At 40.2% G+C, this 18,697-nt stretch overlaps 1 protein-coding gene across 10 annotated transcripts in view; it reads left to right on the forward strand.

The window, feature by feature from the left end:
* The window catches only part of fbxl2 (F-box and leucine-rich repeat protein 2), a 322,097-nt gene that overhangs the window by 233,088 nt on the left and 70,312 nt on the right, over positions 1-18,697 (forward strand). For 9 of the 10 annotated variants that reach the window (XR_011352110.1, XR_011352109.1, XR_011352111.1 and 6 more), the window contains 2 exons: positions 566-610; positions 5,459-5,515. Coding sequence is in view for 7 of the 10 variants with exons in the window: in XM_069920739.1 (XP_069776840.1) it covers positions 566-610; positions 5,459-5,515 (102 nt within the window). In the remaining 3 variants the exon portion in view is untranslated. Of the gene's footprint in view, positions 1-565; positions 611-5,458; positions 5,516-5,625; positions 5,781-18,697 lie in introns of those variants that run through there. The other variant, XM_069920746.1, reaches the window with a different exon arrangement.

The raw sequence follows: 18,697 nt of genomic DNA on the forward strand, positions 1-18,697 counted from the left end.
CAAAAGTTAATAAAATGGGATCCAACATTATCAGATAAATGTTTTCGCTGTAAGAAGGAAATAGGAACAACAGTACATGCAATTTGTGCATGTTAGAAAGTGAAAAAGTTTTGGGAAGATATAAATCAGTCAATTTGTTTGTTGATGCCATGTTTAGGATTTTATTTAAACATTGCATTGAGTAGTCCTGAATTGTTCACAATACTCAAAGTATGGTTTGAAACAAGCTTAGCATCAGGCTGTTTTCAATTCAATCCTTCTTTAACGTACCTATGTGTGTTTCCTCCCAATGCTCTGGTGTCCTCCCACATTCCAAAGATATACAGGGCTGGTAGGTTAGTTGGGTGCAATTGAGTGACATGGGATTCATGGGCTGGAAGGGCCTGCTACTGTGTTATATCATTTATTTATTTTTATATTAAACTGTCAGTGTGCCACAGAACTTCATTCAAGCAAGATCATTTAAAAATAGTGTTTAATGCATAAACTATGATAGAGAAAATAGATAACTTGAGTTGGACATAATACTGAAATTTGTAAACAACTTTCTTGGTTGATTTTCCAGAATTGCCATGAACTTGAAAAAATGGATCTGGAAGAGTGCATTCTGGTAGGATTTAAAAAAATATTTATATTCTATTAATTTCGATCATAATTGTAAAGTCACTCTAATGGTCTAAAATATATAGGAAATATTCAGTTTTATGTTTTTGGATGGAGAAGTGGGTAGAACAAGGTCACACATTGTACTTTTACCTGTTGTGTTTAAAGACAGCCTCCATTGATGGATTCAAATGTAATCTTGTACGATCTATGTCAAGTCTGTGTGAATATTTGGCTGCATGACATAGTGTAGAATTATTGTAATTTTGAAGTTAAAGCTTTCATTCAAGAGTGGTATAGAGGAAGGGAACAATTTGTGAGTGGATGTACTTTGTGAAGTTAAACATCAGAGGAACATATTCAGTTCATGACAGGACTTTTATGTGCAGAGCCATCTGGGTGATCAGGTCCACAGATCCTTGAAAATGTCCATGCAAATAGTTAAGGCAACAAATGGTATGCTTCCTGTCCTTGGGAGGAGTGTTGAGTGTGAAAATAAGAAAATGTTACATCAATATAAAACCTTGCTTGGGCCACACTTAGAGTGTTATGCCAATTCTGGTTGCCCCATTTACAGGAAGGCTTTGGAAAGGATACAGAAGAGGTTAACTAGAGTTATGAGCCAAAGGAGAGGTTGTACAGACTTGGATTGTTTTTTCTTGAGCATTGGAGGCTGAGTAGTAATGTGATAGAAGTTTATCAACTTCTGAGATGCACATACTAGTGGACATGCATTTAGGATGGTGGGAAGGGGGAGGTTAGAGGAGATGTGAAGGGCTTTTTTATTATATAGAAAGTAGCATAACCAGGGAATAGAGCAAAGAGCAGAGATTTAGTTTAACTTGGGTATAATTTTTGGTGCAGGCAGATGGGCTGCAGAATCTGTTCCTGCACTGTACTAAGTTCTAAGCCTGTGACCAGTTTTGTATGGCAGGGATTGGTGCTGGAACCTTTGCTGTTCATTACATGCATTTATCAATCTGGATATGAATGAAGGAGTTACCATATCTAAGTTTGCAGGTAATGTGAAATTTGTTGTGTAGGATGATCTTTGGCTAAACGCGGGTCATGTGAAATTTGTTATGTGTAGGATGATCTTTGGCTAAACGTGGGTAATGTGAAATTTGCTATGTGTAGGATGATTTTTGGCTAAACAACAACACTGATGAAGGTGAACGAGAACTGGCAGATAGAATTTAATCCTGAAAGTGTCCAATGATTGGAGGACACCAGGGGTAACCCAGATAAGACAACGCTGCCACTGGTGCGGACCCTCAGAGAGTGGGGAGTGGAGATGCAGCACAGGGTCCAAACACCCAGTCACCTGCAGTCTGCTTCACACAGGCTTTGAACGGCCCATTAAAAGAGCCAACAATAGTTTTATTTAAAATCCCACGACCACGAGGTCTGCACCCAAGATAGCTGCACCTCTGATTGGCAGCAGCAACGAGGGGTTGCAGACTCCAGGGAAGTGGAGGACTGAAGCAGATCCCCATAAAATGGGGAGATCAGCACCCCCCCCCCCCACCTGTCTGAGAAGGAGAAGCAGAGGAGATGACCCACGGGACAGTGATCACAGCAGTGGACCAGTGAGGGGGCTCTGCGGCTGAAAGACCTACTCATTTGGTGGGCTGCGGGTGACTTGAGGCGAGGAACCCACGGAGGTTGTGGGCTGCTGGAGAGAGGTGTCGGGGGATTCGTGCCGGGCTGGGGACTGCTGGAGACTGGCTCGAAACTGGCTGAAGGGGTACCATGTATCGGAACCAGGATGTGAGGTGGTACCAAATGCGCTGAAGGGCTCCTGACTCTGTCGGAGGTTCAGATCTGGAGCTCAGGTTGCCAATGGTTTGGACTGGACTGTGTGGCTGTGGGGGCTGCGAAAGAGCTGGAGGTGAATCTACAGACACTCAGTGACTTTGGGGGGAACTCTTTTGCTTCTCTGTCTCTTGACTGTAAGAGGTACTTCAGGCAATTTCTGCCAATGGCAAATCTGTCTGCCTTCAAGGAGGTAAAAGGAATTTTGTGTGATGTGACACTGTTTTATCACATGACAATAAATTGAATCTTGATAATTAAATGACAGTGAGTCTATATCAGTGGTAGTGAAGATGGGGGATAAAAAATAGGGTTAATCTACATTTGGAAAAACAAGGATTATTCAGAGAAAGTCTGCTTGTTATGTTGACATGGTATTATAGTATGGTGGCAAGATGAAAATGACAAAAAAAGTTGGATAGTGGGGAGGTTAGTCTCAGAACACAAGAAGAGATTGATCAGCTGGTAGTTTGGGTGGAGCAATTGCAAATGGAATTTAATTCTGATAAGTACAAGATAATGTATTTTGGGCAGACTCATTAGGGCAGAGCTATACTGGGAATGGTAAAACTCTTGGGAGTTATGAGCAACAGAAGCCTCTTGGAGTATAAGACCACAGATCCCGAAAGGTGGCAACACTGTTCTGGTTGCCACACGAAAGGAAGGCAGTGAATCCAGTGCAGAGGAGAATCACCAGGAGGAATGCTTGCGATGGAATCAGGGAAGGCTGGACAAAATGGGCTTGTTTTCCTTGAAGCAGTGAATGTAGAGGCTAAAACCTTGTGTTTATGATTTATGGTTGTTTTATGTTTTTCCCTTTGTTTTTCTAGAGTTACCATAGTTACTATGACATCATATGTAGTAATATCCGAGCGGACGAGGAGCTCATACTCATTCTTGGAATAACCAAGGAAAAGATATGAGCTCTCGAGGAACTTTTTGAAGTTATCATTATTATTGATTATTAATCATTTATTATTCATTTTAATTCATTTATATTTGTTTGAAATTGAGTATCGTTATCATTTACAAAATGCTTTGTTTTACTCATCGTTATGAAGTGCGAAGTTTTGAAAAAGTTTATTTGCTTTTATCAACGGAAAATTAAAGCTATTTACAGCTGCAATTACAAAGTTTGATTTATTTCGATGAATCCGATGCAATTTGGAACATCAAGGCTTACTTCTCTTGGAAGGTGATTTGTTTTGAGATTGAGAAACATTAGAAGATGAGACGTGTCGTCTACAGTGGAGTGTACAAAATCATGAGTAGTGAGAAACATTTCCACAAAATAAAGACATCAGTGACCAGAGGCATGGGTTTTAAGATGAGAAATTTAGATAGAATTTGAAGAAGACTTTTTTTTTCAGCTCGAGGGTGGTTGCAATCTTGAGCACACTGCCTGAGATAGTGGAGGCAGATATTCTCAAAACATTTATGAAATATCTGGACAGGCTACAACCATGTGCTGTCAGCTTGGAATCGGTGGACCAAAGAACCTGATGGTGTTGCATGACTCTATTACTTTCTATTATGCATTTTAGGACAACGAATATGGCAAGGGCAGATGGAGGACCCAAGGACTGAAGAACAGAAGGGTTTTGGTGCATATGTTTAAGGATTCCTGAAGTTGTCAATATAAGCAGATAAAATGGTTAAAAGGCATGCAGGTCTCTTGCGTTCATGAGCTAGGGTGCAGAATATAAGCAAGAAAGTTGTGATGGCAGATAGGTACATGGATAGGAAAGTGTTAGGGAATAGGGCCAAATGCAGGCAAACTTAGTCAGCATGGATGAGTTGGGCTGAAGGGTCTGTTTGGATGCTGTAAAGTTTCATGACTCAATAACTCAAGACTTTTCTACAAAGTAGAACAAAACATTAAACAAAATATGCATGTCAAATCCAAGTGTAGTATTGTGTTTTTTAACTTTTCCACTTTTATAAATAATAGTGAAGATTCGCGTTGTGTGAGATGCTTTATTCTTACATTGGTGCAACAGTTTTGTATAGTGATTATGATGAGTTTATTTTACACATGTCTGAAATTCTTGCTGAAGTCCACAGGTACTTCTAAAGAAAAACTATAATAGAAACTCATTAAATGTAATTAAAAGAGACAATAAATATAGAAAATGGATAATAAATATTCACAGTAATCAGAGTGCAAAAAATGGCTTGCAATAATGCAGACAGTCCATGATGAGTTTACCAATGGGAGGTACAAGAGTGATGGCTTTTGAAAATAAACTGTTCTTGAACCCAAAGTGCTAGTTTGCAGGATATTGTCCCTTTTGCTCTCAGGTAATACTGAGAAGAGGTTGTGCCCAGGGTGATGTTCACCTTTCATGATAAAGAAATTAATGAGCTAGCCCAATTTGACTTCTGATTTCAGCAAATGATAGGGATGTAAGTCTAGGCCTTCCAGCCCCTCTATGAAATGTGGAAATATGAGATGCATTGAGAGATTTGGAGGGTCAAATCTGGTCATTTACTCCACTGTGGAGAGCTGTTGCAGTGCTGGATCTTGCTGCGATTCTCCTGTATTGAGCTGAAGAATCACTTGGCACATTTTACAGGATCAAAGACCTGGGGGTGTTATATGGTGAAGATTTACGACGCATAAGTGGTTTGATTTACTTTTCAAAATCGTTTTATTTTCTTTAATATTTTTATTCAATATTAATATTTTGACATACTTTTGATTGTTTTTAATTACTTCCATTTCAATTTGATTCTCAGAAACATTTAACAATTATTAAAATTAATGAAACATGCTTTTGGCACAGTTTTCTGTGTTATGATAGCTGCCAGAGCTGTCTCAGGGCAGTGACCTACTCTCTGCTGTTTGATGCTCTATTGCCATTCCAATTATGGTGGACACAGTAATAGAAGATGATTCAGTGAGATTCTCCTTTTGCATCTAGCCTAGATAATTATGGAAAGAGTTCCAAGTAGGCATTCTGGACAAGCATGATCCATTATATTGTAAATAGGTTGATTAGGAGATGAGTAATTTCAACATCATGTATGTTTTCCACAGATCACAGACAACACGTTGATTCAGCTATCCATTCACTGTCCTAGGATTGAGGCATTGGTAAGTGAGTTCAAATAATACTACAGCTGAATTATGATGCAAAAACATGTATTCTATCTTTCATTTGTAACCTCAAAGTTCATTTTGATTTACCTTGCATTTATCTTCAGGAAGGGCTCAGGCCCAAAATGTCGATTATACTGTATGTCTTGACCTATGGATGCTGCAAGACCTGCTGAATGAACAATGGGGATCAGTATTTTATTCTTCATACTTGTATAAATGCTTTTCTTTGATTAAATGTTGAACCAAATGGAACAATTAATGTTTAGTCAAAATTACCCGTAACTTTCTAATGGTGAATACAGGATTTTTCAGGAGATGGGTAAAAAACATAACACTTTGGTGTTTGACTAGATGGCCCCCTTGGATATTGCACAACTGGTCAACTTCAGACATTATACAGTTCCTCAGGTTTCTCCTCCAGTTTTGTGGGTTCTGAGTTGACTGATGAGGCTAATAGTTATCTGGGGCAATTGAGTGTGTTTTTTGTGTAATGGCTGCTGTGAGAAATCAAAATTTAACATGTCCTTCTTCTCTCTCCTGAACTGTCATGGGCCAGCATCCTATATGCTGCCTTTACCACCATTGCTACCTGTACTGCTGCTTTTAGCAATGTATGGATCAGGATTACAAAGTATTAGTTCTAAGGAGAGGTTGGGTAAACTTGAAATTGTTTTCTCTAAAGCATCATAGGCTGAGGGGTTTCCTGATGACAGTGTTTCAAATTATTAAGAGGCATAGATAAGGTTGGTAGAGTGTGAACCAGAGGGCACACATTTAAGGTAAGAGAGGAAGTTTAAAAGCCTAATTAAAAGCCTAATAATTTTACACAGAGTGGGAGGTATGCAAAATGCTCTGCCAAAGGGGAGTGATGGAAGAAACAGATATGACAGCAATGTTTAAAAGGCGTTCAGACAGATGCAATCGAGGGAGATGGAGTTAATTAGATTTGCATCATGATCAGTGCAGATATGGTGAGCTGCAGGGCCTGTTCCCATAATTTACAGTTTTCTGCACCTCTGTTCATCAACACTGGCCAGGGCGCTACAGTTTTCTGTGTACATCCTACCCTTATTTGCTTACCCAAAGTGCATCACCTCACATTTGTCAAGATGAAATTCAGTTTGCCATTGGTCAGCTCAATTTTTCAGCTGATCTATACCTTTAATAATGTTCCTATCTACCAAACCAGCAATTTTCACCTGATGTGGAACTTGTTCATCCAATTTCTTTCATTCCTTTGCAGCTCATTAGTGAATATGACAAACATCAAAAGCCCCAGCATATGGTTCATCACTCATCTCAGCTTTCAACTCAGAAAAGAAATCTTCAACCACCAAACTATGCCACGTATTACCAACATATTTTTTTTATCCACTTTGCCACCCTGCCGTAGTTCTGATCGACTCTCACCTTTTGGACCAGTGGAACCTTGTCAAAAGCTGAATCAAACTCCACGTAGTCAACAAATGCTGCTCTTTTCACATTCATATGCTAAGATACTTCTTCAAAAAATACAATCAAATTTGTGAGAGAATTCCCAATGAAAAATGCTGATTATCTCTAATCAATCCTTCCCTTTTCAATTGAATATACATTCTGTTCCTTTGAATATTTCCAGTAGTTTCCCTCCTCTGATGTAAGACTCACCGATTCTCCTCTTGAATGAAGAAAAAGTATTTGCTACCCTCTTTTCATCCCATTCTTTGCCCACAGCAAAGTCCCACACCCTGAACTCTCCTTACACCATATCCTTGTCCACAGTGAATACAGGTGAGCAATATTTATCTTCGACAATCATTCTTAATGGGAGCTATCTAGCCCTCTCGGGGGCCAAAGCACATTTAAGTGGGGTCATAGACTATAGACTGAAATCCTTAATAAGGGGGGCTTAAGATGAGTTGGGTGATGGCATGGAAACTGAGCAAATAAATCATTATTTTGGGGAAGGAAAGGACTTCGCTGTATAGTTGCTGAGCAACGTGAGACTTTTTATCCCAGTTGGAGGTATTTGGAGACAGTCTAGAAGGCCCAAGATAAATGCAGAAAATTAACAATGTTTTCAGAGCGTTCTTTGCTTCGACGTGATTGTGTTTGACTGATGTGGAACCAGCTTTGGCAATGAATTGCCTTCCATGTTGTTCTCTTTTGTTCTATCGATTTCAATTCCAGGAAATAAACATGCAGGCCGGAAAGTTTTTCTCCATATTTCTTGAAACTGAAATATTACAGCACTTAGAAAAAGCTCTTCTTGCATCATACAAGATAAGTGGATTGATTGCTAAAAGTGGAAATATTCATAACATTGCTGAATCACTTATTTTGCTTTCAGTGTCCATAATAATATCTGCCATCATGAACTTAAATGTCAGAGGAACTATTCACACAATTCCTTTGAGTAATTCCACTGTTTCTTGAAGAATTGATGAGATGGCAAGGGGCATTGCAAAACAATTGGTCATTTCACAACAATCCAAGAAATTCTCTTTCCAATTTGAAGTCGCCACTCTACAAGAGAACAAGGCTCTTCTCATAGCATACAAGGGTAATTCTGGGTATAAAAGGGTTATCATGTGCGTTTGACACCTCTTGACCTGTACTCGTTGGAATTTAAAAGAATGAGGGGAGATCTTATTGAAACATTTTGAATGCTGAAAGGCATGGATAGTAGATGTAGAAAGTTTGTTTCCCATGGTGGGAGAGACTCTAGGACAAGAGGGCACAACTTCAGGATTGAAGATCGTCAACTTAGAACAGAGATGCGGAGGAATTTCTTCAGCCAGAGGGTGGTAAATCTGTGAAATTTGTTGCCGTAGGCTGTTGTGGAAGCTACTATGATACTAAGAGATTGACTATTTTGAAGTTAAGAATTACATAAACTGAACAGTATTCCATTCGAGAACATAGTTACCTTGCCTGTGCAACTAATGGCGCTGCTTCGATGGTTAGGCAATACAAAAGGTTCATCATTTGCTTGAAAAATGATATACCTGCAGTCTTTACTGTTCATTGCATCATTCATAGGGAGCATCTTGTGGCTAAAAACGTAGAAGGAATTTTAAATGATTTGCTTTCATTTGTCATAAAAAATTGTAAATTTCATAAAAATCGCATCCCCTTCAAGACAGTCTATTCCAGCAGCTGTATGACGAAAATGATGAACATTTCCAGGTGTTGCTTCTGCCTATGGAGCTGAGGTGACTGTCCAAAGGAGATTGTTTTGTTGTACTCTGAGACACGATTCTTTCCTTGCTTTCTCATAATGAGTATGGAGAAAAACTAATTGATGCAGAGCTGGACGTATTTTATCTGGTAGATATCTTTTGACAAACTCAATTTATTGAACTAGGCCTCACAGGGTAAACACAATAACTTTGATGGTGAGGAAGCCATTGTTTCTTTCTTTAAAAAGCTTGGTTTATTGGAGCAATATCAGGCGTTGGGAATTCCACATCTGAATACAAATGCAAAGGCGCTGAAGGACGATGACATTACTGTTTATGTGAAGCACCTAGAGCAAATACACACAATCTGCAGAAAAAATATAATGTCTTGTTAAACCATTTGAGGAACAATCCATTGATGTTAACATAGAAATTCAAGAGAGGTTGATTGATCTTCAGAGTAATAATTGCATGCCATATTTTCAATCAAATTAAATAAGATTTTTGGCTTAAGAGTGATATGCGGAATAGATTTCCAAAGCTATGGGAAAAGGCCAAAATATTTTTAATTGCCTTTATCTCAACATACTAGTTGAATAGGAACAAGCTGGATATCACAACAAGGGGTGACCTTCGAAAATCACCATCCAATTTAGAATCTGACATCAAAATACTTGCACAGAAACAAGATTTCACTACATTTTTGATTTTATAATTTTTTTAAAATATTTCTTTTTCTTAAGTTTTCACATCCTCAAGTTTATGCTTAAGGTTCCCTAATGACTCATTGTGTACAAATCATTGTGTTCTAAGAATCTTTTAAAAAAAACTTTTGTAATATATATAACCATATAACCACTTACAGCACAGAACAGGCCAGTTCGGCCCTACTAGTCCATGCCGTAACAAATCCCCACCCTCCTAATCCCACTGACCAGCACCCGGTCCATACCCCTCCAGTCCTCTCCTATCCATGTAACTATCCAGTCTTTCCTTAAATGCAACCAATAATCCCGCCTCGACCATGTCTGTCGGAAGCTCATTTCACATCCCTACCACCCTTTGCGTAAAGAAATTTCCCCTCATGTTCCCCTTATAATTTTCCCCTTCAGTCTTAAACCATGCCCTCTAGTTTGAATCTCCCCCAACTCTTAATTGAAAAAGCCTATCCACGTTTACTCTGTCTGTCCCTTTTAAAATTTTAAACACCTCTATCAAGTCCCCTCTCAATCTTCTACGCTCCAGAGAAAAAAGTCCCAGTCTGCACAACCTTTCCCTGTAACTCAAACCTTGAAATCCTGTCAACATTATATAACAATTTACAGAACGGAAACAGGCCATATCGACCCTTCTAGTCTGCACCCATTTACGTGAAACTCCATTACTTCCACCTATTATGTATGAACAAAAAAAGGTCTTGCCAATGACATTCTCGTGAACCTTCTCTGCACTCTCTCTAATTTGTTTATATCTTTCCTATAATTTGGTGACCAAAACTGTACACAATACTCCAAATTTGGCCTCCCCAATGCCTTGTACAACTTCTTCATAACATCCCTACTCTTGAATTCAGTATCCCGATTTATGAAGGCCAACATTCCAAATGCCTTCTTTACCACACCATCTACCTGAGTATCAGCCTTGAGGGTACTATTTACCACAACTCCTAAATCCCTTTGTTGCTCTGCACATCTCAATAGCCTACCATTTAATGGATATGACCTATTTAGATTTGCCTTTCCAAAATGTAACACCTCACACTTATATGTATTAAATTCCATCAGCCATTTCTCAGCCCACACCTCCAGCCTTCCTAAATCACCTTTTAATCTACGGTAATCATCCTCACTGTCCACAACACCACCAATCTTTGTATCATCCGCAAACTTGCTTATCCAATTCTCCACCCCTACTTCCAGATCGTTAATATATATATAACAAACAATAGTGGACCGAGGACCGATCCCTGAGGAACTCCACTAGTCACCAGCCTCCAATTGGACAAACAATTTTCTACCACTACTCTCTGACACCTCTCATCCAACCATTGCTGAATCCATTTCACTACCTCCTCATTTATACCTAATGCTTCCACCTTTTTTCCTAACCTCCTGTGGGGAATTTTGTCAAAAGCTTTACTAAAGTCTAAATAGACAACATCCACAGCTTTCCCTTCATCAACCTTTTTTGTAACCCCCTAGAAAAACTCAATCAGGTTTGTCAAGCATGATCTACCCCTGACAAAACCATGCTGATTACTCCCTAGCAATCCCTGTACCTCCAAATATTTGTAAATACCATCCCTCAGAACACTTTCCATCAACTTGCCCACCACAGACGTCAGACTCACAGGCCTATAATTCCCAGGTTTACATTTAGACCCTTTCTTAAACAGCGTAACCACATGTGCCACCCTCCAATCCTTTCGCACTACCCCCGTGGCCAGTGACATCCTAAATATCTCTGTTAATGGCCCCACTATCTGTCCACTAGCCTCCCTGAGTGTCCTTGGGAATATTTTGTCCGGTCCCGGAGATTTATCCACCTTTATCTTTTTCAACACAGCCATCACTACCTCCTCGGTTATCCTTATATGCTTCATTACCTCCCCACTATTTTTCTTTACCTCAACTGGTTCAATATTTTTTTCCCTAGTGAATACTGAGGCAAAGAAATCATTCAAAATTTCCCCCATTTCCTCTGACTTCTCACTCAGCCTACCCTCACTAGGGGGTACAAGGGGTCCAATTTTATCCCTCACTAATCTTTTACTTTTAATGTACTTATAGAAACCCTTTGGATTTATTTTTATTCTGTCTGCCAAATCCTCTTCGTGCCTTTTTTTGGCCTTTCTAATTTCTTTCTTAAGATTCCTTCTACACTCCTTGTAGTCCTCCTTCAAACTGTCAGCTCCCTGTTCTTTATACCTCTTGTACACCGCCCTTTTTCTCCTAACCAAATTTCCAATATTCCTCAAAAACCAAGCCTCCCTATGACTTCCAGCCTTTCCTTTGATCCTCACTGGGACATAACTACTCTGTACCCTCAAAATTTATTTTTTGAATATCCTCCATTTTTCATTTACACCCTCACCTGAAAATATCCTGTCCTACTCAATACTCCCCAAATCCCTTCTTATTCCTTCGAAATTTGCTCTTCTCCAATCCAGAACCTCAACTTTAGGCCCCTCCTTGCTCTTCCCTAAGACTACCTTAAAACTAACAGAATTATGATCACTAGACCCAATTGGATCTCCAACATTAATGTCTGATACCTGACCTAGCTCGTTCCCTAACAGGAGATCCAGTATTACACTGTCCCGAGTCGGTTCTTCTACTAATTGATTCAGAAAACAATCTTGAACACATTTAACGAACTCTAGCCCATCCAGCCCTCTAACTGTATGGGTATCCCAATCAATGTGAGGGAAGTTAAAATCTCCCATGATCACTACCTTATGATTCTCACACATATACGTTATCTCTCTACACATTTGTTCCTCTAGTTTTCTTGACCCATTTGGTGGTTTGTAATACACCCCTATTAGCACCCTCATGCCTCCTTCACCCCTCAATTCCACCCAAACAGCCTCACTGGACGATCCCTCCAGACCATCTTGCCATCTCACGGCAGTAATGTCCTCCTTAACAAGCAGAGAAACTCCTCCCCCTTTTTTACCCCCTGATCTATCACATCTAAAACAAATGTATCCTGGAACGTTAAGTTGCCAGTCATGCCCATCTTTTAGCCAGGTCTCACTAATTGCCACAATATCGTGACCCCAAGTATCTGTCCATGCTCTAAGCTCATCTACCTTGTTCACTATGCTTCTTGCATTAAAATATATCCATTTCAGAGAATGACCCTCACATACCTTCTCTTTTCTACCTTCTACCCTAATCTCCATCCTACCTTTGTTATCGTTTTTATTCTTATCTAGGTGGCCCTGCTCCCTTGACACTGCTCTCACACTCTGTTCCCCACCAGGGCTTGCCAGCACATTGCAGATATCCTTCTGAATTTAAAAGTTTAAAAATTGTCTGCTATTGCTATTTATTGCTAGCACTTTCCCATGGTCCCTTATAAAGGTTTATATAGGTCGGCACAACAACAATGGGCCGAAGAGCTCATACTGTGCTATACATAAAGCCTAATTATGTTATAATTAGGCATAATTAATTTTGTTCAACTATAAGATCATAATACATTGATCAGGATTTAGGGCAGGTCCACCATCGCTCGATGCGTCATGATGTGACCAGTAGAAGGTAGAAGATTCCTAACCCTGGGGATGGCACCTTGCAAGTGTGAACACATGCAATGTCCCAATTAAGAGTGGTCAAGTGTGAACAGCAAAAAAGCCATTCCTATCCCGGGAAACCGTTTGGCCAACTTAGTGGGATACTAGTGTAAAAGGGGCTTTAGATAAAACGCTTAACATCCATGTTTTCTGCTGGATGGCAGCCTGTGTTTCAAAATAACTTGGGACTTTTTCTGGTAAAAGCACACCTTAATTAATTCCCTTCAGTTTTAGTATTCACAAGGTAGATGTTAAAACAATAAATAACCCTTTTCACACTTGGGATTGATCAATAACCATATAACAATAACAGTGTTCACCCTGAAAACTAAACATTTGGTGTGGAATTTAAGTGTCATGAACTGCTAGGAAAGTGGAAAGCCAGCCTCCAGAATGTGGCCCATGACTTGTAAAGTTATCCAGTGAAGGCATGTACCATACATGTCATTGTATAGGATTATCCTCGAAACTTAAAATTTTCACCTTAAAATCCGGACATCCTATACAAAGAGTCTAAAATTCTTACCTTGATGATAAAGTTGCAACACTGCTGCCATCTTCCTGCCGGCTCTGATGCAATCTCACACATGCCCTGTTAGTTATTTGCTATGGGACATCTGTCTTGTCATTTGTGTGGTCCAAAATGGCACTGGAGCGTGACATCTTTTTGTGAGTTGCCTATGTGTCAAGAAATTGTATTTAATTTTGGAGGGAACAGACTAGAATTAATGACAACAACACTTTCAGTTCACCTTTGTGATCTGAAGCATATCAATTTATAATTTCCCTTTGCCTCAATTCCAGCATTTTTTCTCCAGTGCTTCTCTGACCAATTTCTTGTGTACTTCCCCACCTATCCATCCGCTTCCAACAATATTGCTGTGTTTTTTCTAAAAAAAACCCACATCGCTGCCTATTGCTATTTCTAGATCCTAGATGTCCATCCTGAGGCTCCAGTACTATTGAAACCAATAATCTGCCTACTTATCTTCATGGCCACTTTTTAATGTCATTTTCCAAGAATTAGTTAACTAGCTTGAAATTTTGATGGTATTCATCAATATGGTTTATTACATGGAATACTTGGCATAAATTGTAGATTCAACAGAGTCCAATTTCAAATGAGTGCAATGATCAGGAAATTGGTGAGCAAGGGAATATGAAGGTGCCACTTGTTGCAGCCCATTCCATGCACTCATCGCTCTCTGGGTAAATGTTCATTAAAAATACAGGGATAAATTAATCAGAAAATATCAATAATTTAATCACAAACTTAAACTATGAACCTCAGGTTAAAAGAAAAATAGGATTGGCATAAGTCTCATTTTATGTTTCTTTGATTATGGATGGGCAGCTGAAACTTGTTTTCTGCGATCTGTAGAATAATAGAAAGATGTAACTTGGAAATGCTCTCTTTGACCCACCGTGTCTGCACCAACCATTAGCCATCCACTAACACTAATCCTAGATTGATTTAGATTTTATTCTCCAACATTGTAATCAACTCTCCCACAATTCTACAGCTCACCTATACAAAGAGCAATTAAAGTGGGCAATTATCCCATAAACCAGCAAGTATTTGGATTTTGGGAGGAAATTGGATGTATAAACTGGTTTATAACCTTGGCGTCCTTGTTATAGAGCTTCAGATATATTTTGCAACCATCGTTTGAGCTGCTTATTTCAGTCTTTGTAACTGTCACTACCTCAGCTTACCGAATGTTGAAGCCTTCATGTATTAAGACTCAATTATTTAAATCCTTCCCTTTGCATTACCATGTGACCAAAGCCTTATTATCCTCATTTTTCTGTTGACACAACCTGCAAGACACTTTTTCATTCTTTACGTTTTGAGTCACATTTCCACCCATTCTTGCAAGCTGAGAAGTGTTGTTTAGAACTTGTTGCATTAATAGCTTCAGTAAACAATGAATTTTTGTTGCTTACTTCATGCCTCAAAAGCTTTTGGGGTCCATTCACCATTTGTTGCACTTAGATTGGATGATGCTGATTTTTATTATCAATTTGCATTCACATGGCCTCCAACCTCATTGTCCCCCATCTGCGCGCTGTCTGTTTCTACCTTTTACCCAAGATGCATAAGCCTAACTATCCAAGTAGACTCATTGTTTCCACTTGCTTTTGCCCCACTGAACTAGTTTTGTCTTACCTTGATTTATCTTTTCTCCCCTGGACCAATTCCTCCCCGCCTACATCCACGATACATCATGTGCCCTCCATCTCTTCAATTACTTCAGATTCCCCAAACTTAACTGCCTCATTTTCACAATGGACCATCCTCCATACAGATGGTCTTAAAGCACTTCACTTCTTTCTGGACCAGAGACCTGATCAATCACCCTCTATCACTACCCTCCTCTGCCTGGCAGAACTTGCCCTCACTTTAGACAGCTTCTCCTTTGACTCATCTCACTTTCTCCAAATCAAAGCAGTAGCCATAGGTCCCAGCTACCCCTGCCTGTTTGTAGTCTTTGTGGAATAATCCATGCTACAAGCCTACACAGGTAAGGCCCCTCAACTCTTCCTCCATTATATTGATGACGATATCGGAGCTGCTTCATGCACCCATGATGAACTCGTCAACCTCATTCACTTTGCTGCCAACTTCCACCCTGATCTCAAACTCACCTGGTCTATCTCTGACAACACTCACCCCTTTCTGGATCCCTCTATGTCTCCATCTCAGGAGATGAGCTTTCTATCAACATATATTACATATCCACCATCTCCCACAACTACCTTGACAACATTTCCTCACACCCTGTTCCCTGGAAGGATACCATTCCCTTGTCACAATTTCTCCGTCTCTGCTCCATCTCTTCCCAAGATGAGGTCTTCCAGTCCAGATCTATCTGTCTTCCACAAACGTGGCTTCCCCTCCACTGCCATCACCTCAGTCATCACCCATTTCCCGCTCATCTTCTCTGGCCCTCTCTGCCCCCAGACATAAAGAACATGGGATTCCCCTTGCCCTCACCCACTACCCTACCAACCTCTGCATCCATCACATCATACTCCAGAATTTCCAGCTCTTGCATCAGGTTCCCACTACCAGACACATCTTCCCCTCTTATCTCCTCTCTGCATTCTGTAGGGACTGCTCCTTCTGTGCCACATTTTCACCCACACTTCCTCCCTCCCAAACAGGCCTTTCCAGTGAAGCAACACTTCACTTGTGTATCTGCAGGATTGATTTACTGCATCTGGTGCTCCCTTTGTGGCCTTCTCTATATCGGAGAGACTGGGCGCAGACTGGGAGATCGTTTCACTGAGGACCTTCGCTCTGTCCGTACCAGTGACAGGGACCTTCCAGTGACCAACCATTTCAATTCTGCATCCCACTCCCATAGTCGCATGTCTGTCCATGGCCTCATGTACTATCTCACCAAGACCACCTGTTATTGAGGAACAGCACCTGATTTTTTGGTCAGGGCACTCTCCATCCAGATGGCATTAACATCCCTTTCCATTGTCTTCTTTCCCTCAGCTCTCCACCCCATTCCCTCACTATTCAACTAGCCATCCCTCCTCCCCTGCTTGCAGTTTTGCCCTCTTTCCCTTCTTCACCTATTACCTCCTGCCTTTGTGATCATTCTCCACCTCCCACGCCTCCCCACTTATCTTTTTATTTAGACACCTGCCGACATTTTTCCATACCTTGATGAAAGGCTCAAGCCCAAAGTGTTGGTTATGTATTTTTATCTTTGCTATATAAAGCACGTTGTTTGACCTGCTGAGTTACTCCAGCATTTTGTTTTACTTCATCCATGGTGTCTGCAGACTTTTGTGTTGTACTGCTTTCACATTACCTTAATTGACAATTAAAGTCTAATGCTTAATAATTTCCATTGGAGATAACACACTTAGAAAAATACTTACTTCTGTCTGAGCATTGTCTAATGCAATTTTGAATTATTTCCATTTGTTTAAAGTGATCATTGTTTCATTCTGTTTCTTTGCCATCCAGAACTGGTTCAATTTTAGTCATTGTCCAAGAATCTTCCTTGATCTTACTGCAGCACTGTTACCGCTAAAGTCTCTCGCGGTGTGTTCGTTACCCCTTCTATTTCTCACATCTTATCCTTTGACAACATAATTTTATTTTCTTTATTCATTTTTAGGCTTTGGGTATCATAGGCACCACTGTTTATTACCCATTTCTAAATTCCTTTGAGAAAGTGGAGGTGTGAAAAAATAGCACTAACACTTGGTGCAAACCCGTGGGAGTGGAGATGCTGTGCTCCCCCTATGGGGTCCTACTGCCCAGTCCTACTACCAGCAGCTCCATACAGGCTTTAAATAGCCTGTTAAAGGAGCCAATGATGTTTTATTTAAAATCTTGTGACCACAGGGTCTGGACCCAAGAAGGTGGCGCCTGTGTTCAGCAGCGACATCGAGGGTTGCAGACTCCGGGGGAGCAGAGGGCTGGCACAGGGTAACAGAAAGTGGGGAGGCCAACCATATTTGAGAAGATGACCCTACGGGATGGTGACCATGGCTGCAGATCAACGAGGGTCTCTGCAGCTGATAATACACAGGCTGTTGCTCAAGTTGAGGAACCCATGCAGGCTGTGAGCTGTTGGTGACTGCAGTCAAGGGACTGTGGACTGCTGGAGACTGGCTGAAGAGGTACCAGGTTTTGGATCTGAGATACGAAAGGATGCTGAGGGCTTATTATTTGAGTCAGATGTTTGGATCTGGACCTCAGATTGCTGATGGTTTGGACTGAAGGGTGTGTAGCTGCAGATGCTGCTGGAGGATCAGTGGCTCTGGGAAGACTCTTTTGTTTCTCTTTCTCTGACTGTAAGGGGTGCTAAGCAATATCTGGTGACGGTGAATCTTTGTCTATGGGAGACTAAAGGAAATTTTGTATAATATTACATTTTCTGTTTTGTTACATGGCAAAATCCTGAATTTGTGAATTGACTTTGACAAACTGGAGATTAATCATTTCTACAGTCCTTCTGATGAGGATACTCTTACAGTGCTGTTGGTTAGAGAGTTCCAAGATAATGAAGGACCAGCAATATATTTCCAAGTCAAGATGGTGTGCAACTTTGAGGCAAACTTGTAGGTGTTGTTTTCATGCATTTGTTACTTGCTGCTTAAGGCAAGATAAATTCTGTCAAGAGTATTTTGTCAATGCGGCATATAGCTGCTGCTGTGCAACAGTGGTGGAGGGAGTTAAGACGTACCATGGTTGATGGGTTGCCATTTGTCCTTGATAGTGCCTAAAGTCTTTGGAATTGTTAGTACTGTACTCATTCCAGCTTCTGACTTCTGGCAGAAGGACTTCTATATGCAAGTTGATGGACAACACCTCAAGATAGTCAGTCATGGTCTTTACATTAGATCATCCAATTGTATTTTCTGGCCAGTAGTGACTTCCATGATAAAGATGGCAAGGCATTTTGTGATGGTAATGTAATTGAATGTCTTAGGTAGATTTTCTTTTTTTAAGTGTTATTTTTCATTTGCGTCAAAACATACAGTATTTATCCATAACATAAGAATAACAAAAACTACAAAACAAAGAGGAAACAATTTTTATATATTTTCTCAGCCCCCCCCACAAAAAAGTAGGAAAAAAAAAGAAAAGTCTGTCTAACAAACATATCTTTTAATTAATTAATTGCAGTTTACATAATAATCTTAAACCATAACTAATTAGGGCAGGTTGGACGGGGCATAGTG

Source organism: Narcine bancroftii, chromosome 2 (genome assembly GCF_036971445.1).
Source record: "Narcine bancroftii isolate sNarBan1 chromosome 2, sNarBan1.hap1, whole genome shotgun sequence".
Taxonomy (NCBI): domain Eukaryota; kingdom Metazoa; phylum Chordata; class Chondrichthyes; order Torpediniformes; family Narcinidae; genus Narcine; species Narcine bancroftii.